We start from the raw sequence: 17,337 nt of genomic DNA on the forward strand, positions 1-17,337 counted from the left end.
CCCATCCCTGGGGGTGTTTAAGACCAGGCTGGCTGAGGCTCTGGCCAGGCTGATCTAGTGTAGGGTGTCCCTGCCCATGTCAGGGGGTTTGGAACTAGATGATCCTTGTGGTCCCTTCCAACCCTGACTGATACTATGATACTTGGTGCCATGGTTTAGTTAGTCATGAGGTGTTGGATGACAGGTTGGACTTGATGATCTCTGAGGTCTTTTCCAACCTTATTGATTCTATGATTCTCAAAACACTAAATTAAACCACAGGAGGGAAAGAGACACCACATAATTCAAGATGAATTCTTTAGTATTTGATAGCATTGCCACATTCCCATTGTCTTCAAAAGAAAGCTGATCCATGTAGACTCTTAAGTGTTTTTTACTTTTCAGTTTCTTGAATTTATTTGCTCTGGTTTAGCAGAAGAGCTGGCAAAGTGCCATGTTCATATTGATTTATTAAAAAAGAGGACAAAATTGAAAACAAATGGAATTGAGTATCCAGCTCTGTTGGAATTTATTTGTGGTGTCAGTGAACACTTCTTTGTTATAAGATCACAGGTTCTTTTAAGATAACACACTTCAGCTATACATTATTCTCTCCAGCAGCAAAGATTCTTGTTTTCAAAGGGGATAAGGAGAAATGTTAGGACTGAGGACTATGGAGAGTATGATATACATTGTAAAAGGCCTATAAGCCAAATTAATTAGGCTGACTGTGGGTAGAGTTGTTTTTCTTCAGCATGTCTGATCACAAGGCTTCCAGAGTGTTTTCTGTGAAGTGCTCATCACTTTGCAAGTTCAGGTCCACATTTCTGCTATGAAATTTTTCAAAGATCTGGAGTACCTGCTGCTGAACAAGGGGAGAATCTGCAAACATCTGTATTCTTTCATTTTTTTCTCCCTATTACCTGTGCTCTTTCTGTTTGTGAGCCATGACTGCACCTACACTTTTCTCTTTATATTCTGTCAACAAGTAATACTATTTGTGTCAGAGATGCTGCCTTGCTTTCCCTTTTGTTTGCCTTAATCATCCTGTACACCAAGTAATTGTCATTCCATGGGCTGGGGTTTCCACAGTCCCATCTGTTTAAAGTGCCTGATACTCTGCTACCTGCACTGCATTACTTCTATTGCAAGGTAACGTGGCTAAATCTTCATAATGCAGTTCTCTGTAAAGAGAAAACTCCAAAGCTTTCTTTTTGCATCACTGAGTTTCCCATGTGTGAGCCTTGTTCTCTGCAGCTCCTGTCACTGGAATGGGCTGTCAGGATTTCTTCATCTCATTGATTCTCCATCTCAGTTTGAAATCTTGTTTGGGGAGGAGAAATTTTCCCTGAAGTTACGGACTTCTGTTGTCAAGAGCAGTAAAGCACTTGTATCGGGATTTATGTATCAGAGGCTGGCTGAGAACAATGCTGTACCAAAAGAAGTCTTTTGATGCTGAAATCTATTCTGTTTTGTTTTTGTTTTCCCTCCTTTTTAGAATTTGGAATGGTTTCCCTGATATTTTCTGCAGCATTGGCCTACTTCCCCTCACGCCCTCCATTCCCTCCCAGCGTGGCTGCAGCGAGTCAACGGCTCAGCTACAGGAGGAGTTTTTGCAGGCTCTTAAGGTATGTCCTCACTGGGTTTCCACTTTACAGCAGTTCACCACCTAAATAAATAAACCCAAGTGTGCTATAATCCTCTCATTGAGCAAGCAAGTTCATTTGTAGTACTTCAAAACAAAATAAAATTAAATATTAATGCTGAGACACAAAAGAATGCTAACTGCTAAAAAGCAGACATTAAATTTTAAAGCATTGGGTATATCTCAAGCCTTCATACCAGAGTCCTTCAGCAGCAACACTTCTTTAGTCATCCTGTTAGCATGACTTTTCTTATGCAATGCTGCTTTTACACCAGATTATACAAGAGTGTTAGTACTGTGCATAGTGCTAGGTGTGAGATAACAAGTGACAATACTGGGAATAGCTGACTAATAAACTGCTTTCTTCCATTCTTCTTATATTGGAATGAATTTGAAGTTTGCTTGCTGTTCAAAAGGGTATTCAGCTGCTTTCATTCAACTTGTGGGAGCAATGAATAAACTATTTGAAACTGTTACATGAAATCTCATTAGTTGTATGTTAAAATATGTTTCTGGAAGGTTCAAAGGAAAGTTAGTTTCTTCTAAATCTATAGATTAAAAAAAAAAAAAAGGTTATAAAGTGACACCTCCAGCTTTGCAGCTTCTTCCGCTTGGGTTTTTTGGTAAGACATAATCCTGTGTCCCTTCGTTGTTTGTACAGTGTCTCACGTAATAGGAAAGAGATCTCAGAGAAACCGCTAAAGCTGATGTATTATTACTGCTGAATAATTGTGAAGGCTGGTGCTCTCTATGTGGTATTGCACAGGTGAATTTCCTGGAGCAAAAAAGAACCACTGTCATGGTGCAGAGTATCGCTGACTTCACTGGGGAACTTTTGAACTCTTGCTGTAATTGTTTCTTTGGTGATACAGTGATAAGAGCCGAATCCATGTATAAAGGCCTCCTTGAAACTTGGTAATTGTGGAGCTTTAGGCAGTTACAGACCTGTTGTGGGCTGTACTTTCTGAAAGTGTATTTAGAGCCAGCAAAAACAACTCATCTCTTGTCATTATTTTTCTTTCTTTTGCTGTTGGAGGGTCTTGTTTCAGTTCAGAGGAGTAAATAGTTGACAAGATACCTTAATCGTGTATGTTCATCCTGGAGCAGACTGGCAGTTGGGAGAAGGTGTGAGTACAGCTGGCTGGTTAGTCTGCAAATTGACCTGCTCAGGATATTAAAGAAATAGCAATTCCCATAAGGCCACTTAGCACACACAATAATGCAGTTAGGCACCCAAGCTGGTGTGCAGTGAGACCCTGCCTGAGGGCTGCGTTGTAAATGTGTTGAACAGCAATCCAAACAGCAACTGACTCTGCAGGTGAAATACAAAATTTCTGTTGACAGTACTCTGTTTATAACAGAGCTTTATAACTATTAGGTTCCTTGTTTAAAGTGTTGTAAACAGTGGACCTGTGATACTGGTAAGGTCAGGAGGAAAGCAGCAAAACTGGCTTACTGTTCACAGTCAATGAAACTTAACAAGGTGGATGCTTAAATAAGGAGCATAGCTTTCAGCATTTCTAAGAACCAAGTGTTTTAAAATGCAGTCAGATCATTATATCTCCCTTCCCTCTGGTCTTTATGCATTCTTCCATGCTACCCCTTATCGAAGGCACTTCTTCATTCCTCTGTACATGAAACAATCAACAGTTTATCATTAAACCCACTTATCTTGGTGTGTCTTTCAGCAACAATCCATCAAGCAAGGGAGTTTTATACAAGAAAATGGTATCTGCCGTGCTTCAAGAAAAATCCATCATCTGGCTTGTTAGGCTTCTAAGCTCTATTGCTTGCCTAATCTAGGCTTCATAATTCTTGGCACAGAGAGCCAGCGTGTAGGCTGAAGGTAATCAACTCATGAGTACCTGGAAATCATGATTTTCCCCTGTTGCAGGCTTACCCTCTGGTATAAGAACTGTGTGTAAGGCATTTAGGATGTGTGAGCTGGTGGGCTGACGCAGCTATGCACTCATGAGAATTGAAATGTTCAGCATTTCCCTCTTCTCTCCCCAAGGCTGCAGTTTTATTACTTGAAAATAAAGCTGTGTAGCATAACTTCAGCAGTGAAGTCATTGACCTTTTTCTTTGGATGCCAAAGGGCTCTATCATATTTGCAACTCCCACACTCTTTTATGCTTCAGTCTCTTGAGCAGTCACCTTCACACATTGCTTCCTGCAGAGTCATATTGCACCTGTCTTCCTAGGGTCAGCCATCCCCTGTAGGCCATGTTTCTTGGACTTTCTTAGGAACTTGGGTCTTCCTCCTCATTTGGAGGACTCCTGTTACTGACAGATTATAGTGATTAGCTGACCTCTAGTTATCTCCAGATACCAACTCTCTCAGCCTGCAGTGGGAGACGATAGATTAGTCATGGTTTGGGAGCTAAGCCCAAATCTTTTAACAGTCTATCTCACACTGTGACAAGTGTAGTTTGAATTTCCATTAGAAAAAAGTATGGTGCCCTTTCTCAGCTTCCTGGGTGAAGCAGATATGACTTTTTTTTTTTTTTTTAAATGCCATCTTATTTCAGAATATGCCACAAATTTCCATAAAAGAACCAAACAAATCTAGTAGTTGCTAAGTCTTCAAATCTGTATTAAAAATACGTGTTGTGGTTTTTGCTTTGAAGTAATTAGATGCTTTTAGCTGATTACATGCCTGTATATTTTCAAGGGACTATGTAAGCACTTTTGAAACTTCATAACAAGGTTTGCCCTTTTCTTTTCTTTTTTTTTTGCATCACTATTTATTTAATGAGGCTTTAATGTGACATCACCATCCAGTGATGAAAACTGCTCAAGAGTGTCCCCCATGTTAATAAGTGCTGTCAGAGTTATTCTGACAGTGATGGGGCTCCCCTCCAAACCAGTGTGTGTTACAAATTCTAGTGGTTTTCAGTATGTTTCTGGAAAAAAAAAGACCAGGAAAAGACAATTTGTATTCCAGCAGGATTGTTTAACGGAGAGGCTACTGCTGATACCCTGTCATAAGGGCTGCTAGGATGGAAAACAGCGTGGGTTCACCAATTGATGGTGTGACAGACAGGACATTTTTCTATTTTCAGTGGAGCAATTGCAAAATTGGAAAAAAAAAAAATCCAAGTGACTGGAGCATTGAAAAGCTGGGCTGCTTCTCAAGATGTGTGTTCCAAGTAGCTTTAGCAATTAATGTAGCCAGTGCTAGCTATTGCTGGACAAAGACATAGAATGACATCTGGTGATTGGTGGCCACCTTGTCACTGCCATTCACCCTTTCTCCTGGTCACCTTCTTTATTCTGAAGGCCAGACATGGTGGCAGGCCCTGTCAGCAGAGGATGTCATGATGCTGGTATTGGTACTAGGAGTTGGATGTGGCACAGAGCAGCCATCTCGTGCCAGTTTCTCTTGTTGCTCGAGTTACAGAGGACAAATATTCCACAGGACATCTCAGTCAAGTAGATTATGAAGTATTCAGCCCCATCAAAAGTAACTGATTAACAAAGATGATGTTCAGATAGCCAAAGATTTTGAATATTGAGCAAGCATTATTTTGGAAGAGTGCATTCAAACTGTTTTCCTCTTTGCAGTCTACAACATGGCTATGTAATATCCATGCAAAATGGACACTCTCCTTTTTATTTATTCTGCAGGTGTTGAATTAACTTTTACATAAATAATATGGAGTAGCATCCGAAAATCTGCCTTAAGAGATATTAAGAGGATACAGGATAGGCTGTAGTCTTATCCTAGTCTTCTAGAGAGAGGAAAAAATGTTAGAAAGACAGCAAAAGCTTTAGCATTCAGAGAAATATAAGCAGTGTGCAGAAAAGCTGCAAGTTTGGGAGTTGTTTTTCTTTGTGTTAAAAAATAATTCTGACATGAATGATATTGAAAGAGGAGGATATGTTCATGTGACAGAAATGTGTTATTCAAGAAGAGGATGTGTGAAAAAGAACAGTGCAAAAAAAAAAAAAAAGCTGAATGCTGGCTGGTGTGCAAAACAGCGTAAGCTGCAACCCTCTGAATGTTATGGAGAGTATTTGAAGCTCTTTCTCTCCCTCCTGGGTTTTGTAGCTCTGGTATCAAATTGCTGCTGCACGCCAAGGAACTGGTACTGATCAGGATTGATTTTGTATAAACTATTTGGGAATGGAGGGAGCCACATTTCATGGCTATGCAGATATCCCAGGGGATAACTTTGGAATCATGGTAAAAGTCTCTTCACTTCAAAATATCACTGTTGCACAGTCCAAAGTATATTTTCTGGTTTTATCCTCAAATTGAAACATTCTTCAGGAAAAGTTGGATGTCTCTTAGCAAAGATTGTGCATTTGCTTGCAGTTACGGTGGATGGGAGAGCTTAGGGGTGGTATTTGTCTGCCAGCTCCTGTTTAGCTGTGTATGATGAAGATGATGACACAGCTTTAACTGCTTCAGCTTCACTGAATAGTGAATAATGAATAATTGGGAGAAAAAAGCAAAGACACTGACTGTTTAAAGCAGGATATTGTACTTGTCTCTGTTTTTTGACAGTTCAAGCTCTCAGTATTTTCCACTCCTGCAACTGCACCTATGTCATTCTCAGAGCTCTTTCTGTGTTTCACCAAAATAGAGAAATAAGACTGTTTAAAAATAATTTAAAAAGTGCAGTACAAAAAGTATGACTCTCTGAGTTTATCCTTGAAATAAGTTCTTTTAAAAATTCAATTAATGCTTATTGTTCCTAAAATACACTTAGGCTAAGTAGATTGCCCAAGCAAATGGATGGAAGAATTGCTTGAGGAAATGAGAAACACATGAGCCCAGCATGTTATAAAAGCCTTTGAACTATGTGCTAAGGCAATAACGTCTCAGCCAGTGGAATTTGAGTGACATGGCTGGATACCTTTCTTGGTTTTCCTGGCTCACTCCTTCTTCAGACCTCTGTTATTTTTTCTTGATGGGCAGAACATAGATTTTAGGGTTTAATTTACTTTAGCAAGTAATCGTGGTGCAATTTCTATTATAAGCTGCAGCTAATTGCTTGTGTTTTGTTTTCACAGCAATTTCCGATTCTTGATGATTGCTTTAGCGTATGCTATACCACTGGGTGTTTTCTCTGGCTGGTCTGGTGTTCTGGATTTGATATTAACCCCAGTTCATGTAAGCCAAGTAAGTATCTCCTGACTGATAATCAGCAGCTGTTTTGTAAGTGGCATGTTTTTATTTTGCACTAGCATACAAATGTATCAAGTTTTAGTGTTTAAGCCACTATTAATACATATGGATCCTGAAAGTTTAAGCAAAATAAACAACAGGTTTGGCATCCCAAATTGTCACCATTCTTCCTGCTGACTCTCTACCAGCAGTCTGTGTTTGCAGAGCTGTCCACCTTCTGAGAAGGAAGAGGCAGGTAAACAAACAGGAGTATTGTAGGCTGCTGCAGCTTTAGTAAAAGAAAATAATGTTTACCAGATAGAAAAGGACAGAGGAGGAGAAGAGGATTTTAAAGCTTTTGATAGTGTATTACAAAAATCCAGAGGATGTTACTGAGACCTATAAAGAGAGGTCCTATTTAGGGCATTGGTTATTTAATCATACTTTCTTTTAGTGAATTTATTTCCTTTTGAATGTTCTAGAAAAAGCCTTATACTTCAAATTGTTGTTGGGGGCTGTTGCTAGCAGTTTCCAGCTCCTGCACACCATTTATTTTCAAAGTAATATCTTACCTTATTTTCTCAGCTTTAACACATTTCTCTCTGTTTTTGTTTTCCCTGTCAGGTAGATGCAGGGTGGATTGGATTTTGGTCTATAGTTGGAGGTTGTGTTGTTGGCATAGCAATGGCAAGGTAAGGATAATTACAGGTTCTTCTCCGTTTCTTCAACTGTGATTGTCATTTAGTTTATCCTTTTGATAATGTAACTTGTTTTCTCCAGTCTTCTAGAGACCTGAAATGGAAAATGTGTTCTAGGATTATGGTGTGTTTCTTTTAGCGCAATAATGTCTACATCCCTTGTTAGTGGTTGCTTGGGGTTGAGAACTCCACATGTGTATACATCAATATGGCAGTTCACTATGACAAGTGCTGTGTGAATTCTCCTTCTAAACACAGTTCTTGTGAATTAAACTGCCTAGTATGAGGGAGAATCTGTTGCAGCGTATTTGGAAATCATTGAGGAAATTAGTGTCTGTCTCCTTCCATCAACACTTTTGGGCATATTGATTCTCAAAGGGATACTGGGAATGTAGCACAGGCAGCCTACCCACAAATACGTTGCATTTATCCACAGAGCAATTGGTCTGGGCCTGTTTTGGCCAGGATTCCCATATGGCCTATTTTTGCTGTACTTCTGTGGGGTATAGCATAGTACATATATGGTAGGCTTTTTATATATCCAAACACAACTAACTCTGGCCATTGTGAATGCTGATGACATGGAGAGCAGACCAGCAAGAGACAGATTGCCCTTCCAAACAGCTGCTGCTTTTCCTTCACTGAGATCTCCTTTAAAAAAAGTGACAGGGGAAGACAGAGAAATTCTCTCAGGAGGTACTTGGGCAGCAAGTTTATAAAACTGATTAAAACAAATCACGTGTTGCCCTTGCATCAGGATATCTAGGCATTGTTCTGGCTTCTCTATGTCCACTCTATAGATTCCAGTTCTGAAATGAGTTTAGCACAAGAGCAGGGATCTGTCATTGTTGCAGTCATTGTGGGATTATGGACCCAGAAAGGCATCTTTTTAGCACAGAAATTGTAGCTCGCTTCTTTTACTTGCTGTGCATCATCAATGCATAAAGAAAAGTGAGGTTTCTCATCCTGACATTTTGCAAGCTGCCTAGCAACTGGGATGAGAGAGAGGGAACAAGTCCTGACCTAGGGAAAAGAAATAAGCGCTTCCCTCCCATCTGTTCCAGATGCTGGCCAAAGGACTTTATTGAAACAAAGTTCACACTCCGATTTCCTCTAAAGAGAGTTGCTTTTGATAGCTAAGCTCAGATAGGAGGTTTCCTCACCAGGAAAAGCAGATGTTTAAAACCAATTCTGTAAATGATACAGATGCCACGGTGGGTTACATGCTGAAGCGGGTACTGTGCCGGTTTAATGTTTTCCATCATGAGTTAATCTCTGGTATATTTGTAGCATTCCAATAGTAGAGGGGCACCTTTAGCCAGCTCACTGAACATTGTTAGGAGAGAATCTGCTGAGTCAATGCCAACATGCAAATCTCAGTCTTTATGGTAGATTCATTTATTTACTATATTGCCTGGGTTAAGTTTCAGGAAGTGCTGCCAGTCTCTTTAACTGCTTGAAAACTGATGTCAGACCTGGCTGACTACTGGGATTATGTAGTATTCACCTCTTAGCTTTTGAATAAATCTAAAAAATACCAACAGTCTGTCTCCAAATATGTCTTTCTAACTTGGGTGATACACAGTTCAAATGGGAGGGTTTGCACACAGAAAGGGAGGGAGGAGGTTATTTGTCACTCCTGATGGATGACTCCCTCTCCTAGGCCTATTCAGCATTTATCTGTGTAGAGCTGAATCAATGACGAGTCTGACTGTAATCTGCTGAAAGTTGTAATTAGGAAAATTAAGTAATGATTCTTGTCAAGGCTGACAAGTTGATGTATTTCAGTGTCAGAACTGTGAATTTCCAAGCAAGCAGCTCTGTCCTTTAACCACTTCTCAAGAAGCTGTTGGATTTTGGTTGGGTTTTTTCCTTACTTTCCCCCTCTCTCCTTTTGTTTTTCCCTTTCTTTTTCTCTTTTCTTTTTTCTTCTTGCTAATTTATCAGAGCAAAATTGGGGCAGGCTAGGAATTTGCTCCTTGCACTTTTGTCATTGTAGATTCTACCATTTAGAGTTGTAGCAACCTGAGCCTTGCCCTGGAGCATTAGATCTTGCACATGACAGTAGGTGTTAAATCATCTGCATTTAAAGTAGTGCATAGTTTGGAAATTTGCTTACCTAATTTTTAAAATAGTACAAGTTTTCCTCACCACAATACATAAATCCTCCTGCTTTCCACCCACTGCTGTCCCAGTAGCCATGAGCTTAGATATGTGTAGATAATTTGTGTGATGCATTTTTATAATCTAAATGCCTGGGCTGTTTTGGGCAGCTGGCAGGTGCTGTACCCTTTGCTGGCAGCTTTCAGACGATACTGGTTTGAAGAAAGGCAGTGTCAAAGAGTAACATCCATATCATTACATGGAAATCTATTCTCTAAATTTTAGGTTGTTTTTTTTCCTCTCCACATTTGCTAATAATCATAGATCTGAGACTGTCAACCACAACTCAGTTTTGCCACCTGCCAAATATTGAAACTTTATGATGTGGTGGTAATTTCCTGAGCAACAGTGTTGTCAGCAACTCAGGTTTGTGACTGTAACTATAGGATCCAGCCTAGAGCTGGGTTTGCTGGGGTACAAGAGACTGTTGCCATCAGTGGGCTCAGATCTGTCTCTACATTAGTACATACACCTTCTCTCCTGGTGTGCCTACTTTTTTGGCTTTTCAGCACATGCAGACGTCTCCTTATACGCTAGATGATGAAGAAGGAATTAGAACAGAGAGCTTTGAGAGCAGCTACTGGGTCAGAGGATAAAAATGTAATTTTTTTTCTCCTTTTTTGATTGAAGCAAGTGTTCTGAAGAGTTGACTACATTTACAGTCTTCTTTCTTCTTCTGTAATCAGACAAGAAGCAGAAGCCCTTCAGTTACCAAGTTCAGTCTGTTATTTCCCCCCCGCCCCTTTTTTTTTTTTGCTGGTTGACTTCCATAACTACATAAAACTTTAAGTTTGTACCTGACCCTTTTGTAGTCCTGTGATATCTGAGAGCTCCTTGAGGTACACTGCTACCACTAATGTTCAAACCAGGATCTTTGTCAGAAAGAGTCACAGCTGTGCAGTAAAGGTAGATCTTGTTCCACTTAACTATCTTGAACGGTTTAGTTGCATATCACCCTCCCACCCTTACATATTCCTGGTGGGAGGATAGAGACAGAGAACCTCCTGGAGATCCCTTCCAGACATGTTGTCTGTGAATGTCCTTCCCTGAAGGCAAATATTTCTCACACTGTATTTCACTAAGTGGAACAGGTACTTAAGTAGTCTTGCCTGTAAGGAGAGGGAATAGTGGTGGTGTTTGCTGGAGGCAAAGCAGGGATTCTGTGGAAGAAGTCAAAAGTTTGTACTTTGAGATGCTTCTGAGAAGCTTTTAGAATTGCTGATTTTGACCCCTGTGATCCCAAAGAATAATTAAAGAAACTGGAAAAAGCACTGAGAAGAGGTGATCCTGACTGCTCGATTTGGATTGTCAGAGAAAAAAACCCAAACCACAGTAGCAGCTAACCTCTGATTATTGGAGATTAATGTATAAGCCACTTGAACACTGCAGTCATAAACTTTTAAGATTATATGCAACATTGATCTTCCACTGCTGTGTATTGACCTACTCACTGCTAAATTCAGTGTGGAATTAAAGCACAGGGAGTATCAAAATAAGAGAAAAGAAGTGGGGTGGAGGCTTGGGGGGGATTTATTTGCTCATACATCTCTTATGGTGCTTGTGGAGCTGAGATTTCTAGTTCTCAGAATGTTGGTAGCATTATCTGTTTTATCATGTGAGGTATCAAGTATCTGCCTGTACAATGATCTCTGTCAGGGCACAGAAGGTAAAGTAAGCTGACAAACGGACAGATTTCATCATGGATCAACCTAGGTGGATTGCACTGCCATTAGCTGAATCAAAGCAGAAGGCTACGAAGGCAGAAGGTGTTCTTAAGACATGCATACCTAACCTGTGTAGCCCAAAATCACATCTCCTAAGCAGAATATTACAGAAAATTGCTAGTGGTAAATGACATTGCCTTTTCTAATACATCTCTCTTTAGTAGCTGTGATGAAATCCCTTTTGAAAAGAGCAGTCACACTGATGATTATGCCATGTGAGCACTGCTGGGTTGCATTCTGTCTCCTTGAAAGAAAAAGGAAAAAAGATGAAAAAAGTAATTGTACCACCAGGTGGTATAAAGATCATATTTTCCTCTGTATATCAGCCAGACTACCCAAGGACATGTAGGGGTGTCCTCCCCAAGACGGCTAGTGGGGCGTGTGTAGGAGAGGTGTGGCACTGAGCACTTGGGTTCTGGAATGTTTTAACCCAAAAGAGCCACCAGCAGAGTGACCACCTGTGTGAAGGCTTCCTGCTTTGCCTAAGCCACCAGGAGTTTCCTATCTGTTGAATCCAGGGCTTCAGAAGCTGTTCCTTGTCATCTTTGATTTAGTGATTGTGGTATTTGGAGTTTTGTCATTTCCCACAGTAATGAATCTTAACACTTAACTGTGTCTTGAATGAAATGCAGCAGCCTCCTCATATGCTAATTGAGTGGTGTGTCTGCCAAGGGAGACTGGCAAACACTGACAGAACAGCAATGTAAGTAGTAGCATGATGTTGTGTCCAACAAATGCAGGGGAAAAATAAACCTTCCTGTATACCAAGTGTTTTCAATTGTTTGCCTTGAGAATTGTTCTGGTTTGGTGGTTGTTTTGTGGCAGCTAAGAAATCCATTGCTCTTCAGCTTGACAGCTGGAAATACCCCCATTTCATAAAAATGCCTTTGTTCTATTTCTGAAAATGAAAAAACATTTTAAAATTGGTTTTTTTTTTTTGTAGTCTCCACAATGTTTAATGAGAATATACTGAATTAATTGTCAAGCATCACATTCAAATAATATGAAAATCAGCATTCGTTCTGCTCTGATGTGTGCTTTTATTTTAGATTTGCAGATTTTATCAGGGGCATGCTGAAGTTTATACTGCTGCTGCTTTTATCTGGAGCAACATTAGCATCAACCTGGTTCACTCTCACCTGCCTAACTAGTGTCACTCATCTGCCTTTAACCACAGGTATCAACAGTTATTTTAATTCCTATTATTCATAAGTGGTATTGCAGGCAAATATTTGCAGTCTTAAATCAAGTGTATTTTAAGCCAGTTGGTATCTTTAGTAGCACAGTAGTTCTGCCAAGATACACACACACAAAAAAAAGAGGCTTAGAAAACCTATTGAATCTGAAATATGTTTTCCAGCTTCGCATAACTCCATAAAAAGATTAAAAGCTAACAAAACTTAGTAATAAGAGCCCAGAATATACATTTAAAACTTTGATTTTGGGGGATGGAGGGTTTTACTGGTTTGAGTGTTTTAAAACTAACAAAGAGGAGAAATAAACCAAAAAGAATCAGATAACAGAGTAGCATTGCATGTAAGAAAGAGTGACATGTCTTGGAATTTTGGCATTTGAAACTTAACATTGGTTATTGGAAACACGTAGTGAGCAGTTCAGCCAAGTAACCCATAGACTCAGGTAGCTGAAAATACTATTCCTGCACTAAGCTCTCCTCTTTTTTTGCAACTACATGCAAGTTCAGGAAAGTTCCCCACCCCAAATTAACTCATGCTGCACCTCAAAAAGATGAAGGAAGAATGTTGTTGGCAAGAGTGGAGGGAAAAGCTTAGGGGTGTACTCAAGCTGCCAGCAAGCTGTACACGTAGTTGAAAATTAGTGCTGCTTAATTCTTAAAAATCTGCCTTCCACTTTACTCTCTTCACCAAGGACTGTGGCACCCTTGATTCAAGACCTTCAGCAGAGTAATGAGTTACAGTAAGAGCAAGCTGTTGAAAGATTTAAAAAAATATTTATTAGAGAATTCTGTAAATCCATTTTACCTAAAGTGCCATCTTTTGTTTATAGGCAAGTTTATTACAGAAGAAATGAAAACTTCCTCCCCCTTCCCCCCTTTTTAATAAAGAGCTTGGTGTGGAGGGTATGTAAAATACTCTTTGACTCAAATTAACTTTGAGTTCAGTAAGCATCCTTGGTGCATTGTGTGTGTCACAACTATAAACCAAAGTGAATATATATATATATATATATATATAAACCAAACCAAATTGAAATACATGATCAATTCAGGAGAAACACCATCTGGATGGATAGGTCAAGTTCATCTGGAAATTTTGAACTTTTTTCTTTTAAATTGCTGAAATAAAATGTACTTTAATCAATAAATAGGTTTCATGGTTTCATACCAAATGACTATGCTTCCCATCCAATCTAAAATGAACCCTTATTTCTTGTACCTGCCTGCTTCTTCACTGCGAGCCTGCAGTAAGGTAAACACTGTCCTCTGATGCTACAGAGAAATGTCCCTTTGAGTCTATGCACAAGTAGGAAGCAGGGTGATTTCAATGATGGAGTTCTCTTTGATTTTATGTTGTTGTAAAGAACTCCACATGCAACATAGGCTCTAGGAGTGTGGCCAGCCAGTCAAGAGAGGTGATTCTTCCCTTTTACTCTGTTCTTGTGAGACCCCACCTTGAATACTGTGTCCAGTTCTGGTGTCCCCAGCAGAAGAAGCACACAAAGCTGTTGGAGCAATTCCAGAGGAGGGCCAGAAAGACTATCCAAGAGCTGGAACACCTGTGCTGCGAGGATAACTGAGGGAGCTGGGGTTATTCAGACTGTAAATACTTCAGGGGGAGTTTATAGGTGCCTTCCAATATGTGAAGGGATCCTACAGGAAGGCTGGAGAGGGACTTTTCATAAGGGTGTCTAGAAACAGGACTAGGAGGAATGGTTTGAAGCTGAGGGAGAGTAGGTTTAGACTGGATATTAGGAAGAAGTTCTTCAATGCAAGGGTGGCGGGACTCTGGAATAGGCTGCCCAGGGGGAGGGTGTGGTTGCCTCCTCCCTGGGGGTGTTCTTTTTAAATGAATAATTCCTCAGTTGAGTTGTGAACTGTATGTTAGAGTTTTCTGTCTGCTGTTCTTATATATATATATATATACACGTCATTGTAAATGTTGAACCCTTTTCTATAAAACACAAGTTTGTTTTGAGTACAAATGCCAGCAATATGGTACATTCCTCAAAAAAAAGGGCAATCTAAAGCATCAGGGCCTAATGTGCAGCCTCCAAATAAGATCTCTTTTTTTTCTTCTGTGGTATAATGTTTAAACTCTGTGGATAGGCAGAGGCAGGGTTCCTGCCAGCCTTTTCTCATTAAAGTTCAGATAAAATAGATGTAATGCGCCTGTTCAATTTAGCTCCTTGTACACAGAAAAGCATTGCTGTATCTTCATGAAATATGCTTTTATGGATGAAAACACACAAGCCATTTAAGCTAATTTATAGGACTTCATGCTAGATTATTCCTCAATGTAATGATGCAATATGATGATGACCTCTGCATTCCACAGTAATTGGGGGAAATGGTACATTTGAATTGATTTGGATGAACTTTTTTTTCCTTCTTTTTAATTAAAAGTTTGAGACGTAGAGTATATCAAGAGTATAAATGTAGCAAGTGAAATGCAGGCCATTGCCTGGCAGCTGTAGGATGTGATTTGAGGTAGCTTGTTAAGGTGGAAGTCATTCCACAGACTCAGTGGACCAGTACTGACAGTGGACTTTCAGTTGGTTATACTGAGTGTTTTTGTAGAGCTGGAAGATGTGCAAAACAACAGCAGCTATCCTTGTGGGAGGCTTTCCTTTTTCTCCTTTTTTTCTCCTCTTTCTTTCTTTTTTATCTTCTCTTATTTTTTATTGAGAGGTCCATGTAATGCTTTGTATTCCAGAGCTACTTTGCAGGCATCACTGAACACCTGCTGCAAAGCAAGGATTCTTGTGTTATTGAGGGCAGCGTGGTTGGATGTTGCCACAAGGTTGATGAGCTCCTCAGCTAACTCGTCTAGTAGCAAGAAACAGAAGTGTTAGTACTGCTATAAAGCCAGGGATGAATCTTGGTCCACAATCTCAGGCTCATTCAAATGTTGAGGTTAAAGCAAGCTGAGTTCAAAACTGACTGTTATGGAATCTTGTGGGGGTGTACATTTGTTCTTGCAAGGAGGTTTTCCCAATTCAACTGACTAGCTCCCATTTTGTGAGGGCCTTTCCCCTCTTCTCTTTCTTTGCCTCTGATGTGGTTCTCTTGAGCAAGTTACTGTTGCCCTACAAAACCATAAGCATTGCATCTGCAGTCATACCTGGAAACTGCTAAAATATGCACATGACCTGATAGACTCCATGGGACAGGATAGTCATTTTGATGAGGAAGCAAGATGCTTCATGGCAGTCTTTGTACTGGCCCAGAATTTAGGGCATGCATTTAGGTGAAGGCTAGTTAGAGAACATCATCATCCACTTCATCTCATTTGGCAGCTGCTTGATTCACAAATGTAGTTCACATAGGTAGACCTTACCAGTGATTTCCCCAGGTCCAAAAATACTTTGTTTTTCCCATTAGCTCGCAAATATTGTGTGGCATCCATGCTTATTCTCCTCTTCTGAAAATCCTCTTCCTCTCTCTCACCTGGTCTCCAGAGTAAGCACTCAGGTGGGAATGTTTACCTGCAAGCAGGCTTTTGAAATGCTGAAAAGATGAGTTTGGCCTGATACCCTAAAGGAAAGGGGAGGGGGAAAAATATCTCTGAAGACTTGTCTTTAAAATACAAACAAAGGCCTCCTCTCCTTTAATCAGTATTCTTTGTAGCAGTTGTGGTAATGTCTGGTTTAAATATTGAGGGAAGGAATTATACTTCCAAAAAAAAATGGTCAGAGCAAAATGTGTTTTTCCTGCACTTGTTTGTGTAATACTCTCTTAATGCCTTGTAAATAGGCACATCAGCTAAAGATATTTCCTGCAAAATGGAATTACTTGGAATGGGGACCTTTAATGCAGATATTAAAAATCAATGACTGCTTTGTGTTTCCTTTAAATGATGCTGTTTAGCATTGTTTGTACTGTGTAATGCCTGCATTGCTCTGCATTATCATAATACACTGTTTTTCCTTCTGCCGCAGAGCAATACAAGCTTTCTATAACTTCCTGGCTTCTTCATAAATTTTCCAAAAGATTTTATACAAAATGTATTTGGAGTCATGTTTGAAACTATAACTGTTTGTTGTGGGGTTTTTCTTGAGGGGGGGAGGAGGAAAGGGCAAGGAAGGTAATAATGATATAGTACCATCACAGCTACTGTATCATCCGTCTACCACACCTCTCATCAGCTAATCACAGCTCTTGAAAACCCTTGATTCTGGAATCAGCTTACATTTTAAGCAAGCTGGAATTTTCTTTTAAGACATTTTAATTTTAATGTATATTATTTGCATTTTTCAGCAAGTTTCAGAGACAACTTTATGTACGCATTGAGCATTAAAATAGTTTTTTCCATTGAATTCCCAATGCAGCTGCTGATCTGTTGCTCTGTGCCAAGTCCATTGTTAGTTTGCTTTGTTCTGAGCTTCATTATGTGAATTTATGTACAATGGGATACTCTGACCCAAAACAATTGCGTAAGCCATTGTAATGCCAGTCTCAGTATCTTGCCACTTTGTATTGCTGGTTGTGTCTCTGGGTACAAATACTGGCATTTTCCAAAAATTGATATGCAACTCTAGTTGCTTGAAGCTCAGATGGAATGTTTTCAGCACAGCATATCAAGAATATTCTAATATTTATGAGCACATTCAGCAGAATTTTGCTTTACAAAGTGTATTTTAGTGCTACATTGCAGATACTCCAAATGCGATGGCAAGCTCCGTGCGTTGATGACTATATTTAGGTTAAGCAGCCTACATTTTATTTTCAGGTTCAACAGATTGAATGTTACAAACACATCCGTCTCCCTGTCCTCATCTACAGAGCACAGCATTGTGAAAGAGGGCTGTTAATGA

General features: G+C 39.7%; 1 protein-coding gene across 1 annotated transcript in view; it reads left to right on the top strand.

Moving 5' to 3' along the window:
* The window catches only part of SLC49A4 (solute carrier family 49 member 4), a 75,008-nt gene that overhangs the window by 40,435 nt on the left and 17,236 nt on the right, over positions 1–17,337 (top strand). Inside the window, exons 4-7 of the mRNA XM_068138993.1 lie at positions 1,478–1,607; positions 6,647–6,755; positions 7,365–7,432; positions 12,375–12,502. Of these exons, the coding sequence (XP_067995094.1) occupies positions 1,478–1,607; positions 6,647–6,755; positions 7,365–7,432; positions 12,375–12,502 (435 nt within the window). The remainder of the gene's footprint in view (positions 1–1,477; positions 1,608–6,646; positions 6,756–7,364; positions 7,433–12,374; positions 12,503–17,337) is intronic.

This window comes from Melanerpes formicivorus, unplaced genomic scaffold (genome assembly GCF_026170545.1).
Source record: "Melanerpes formicivorus ecotype bairdi unplaced genomic scaffold, bMelFor1.0.p_v2 SCAF_5, whole genome shotgun sequence".
Classification (NCBI taxonomy): domain Eukaryota; kingdom Metazoa; phylum Chordata; class Aves; order Piciformes; family Picidae; genus Melanerpes; species Melanerpes formicivorus.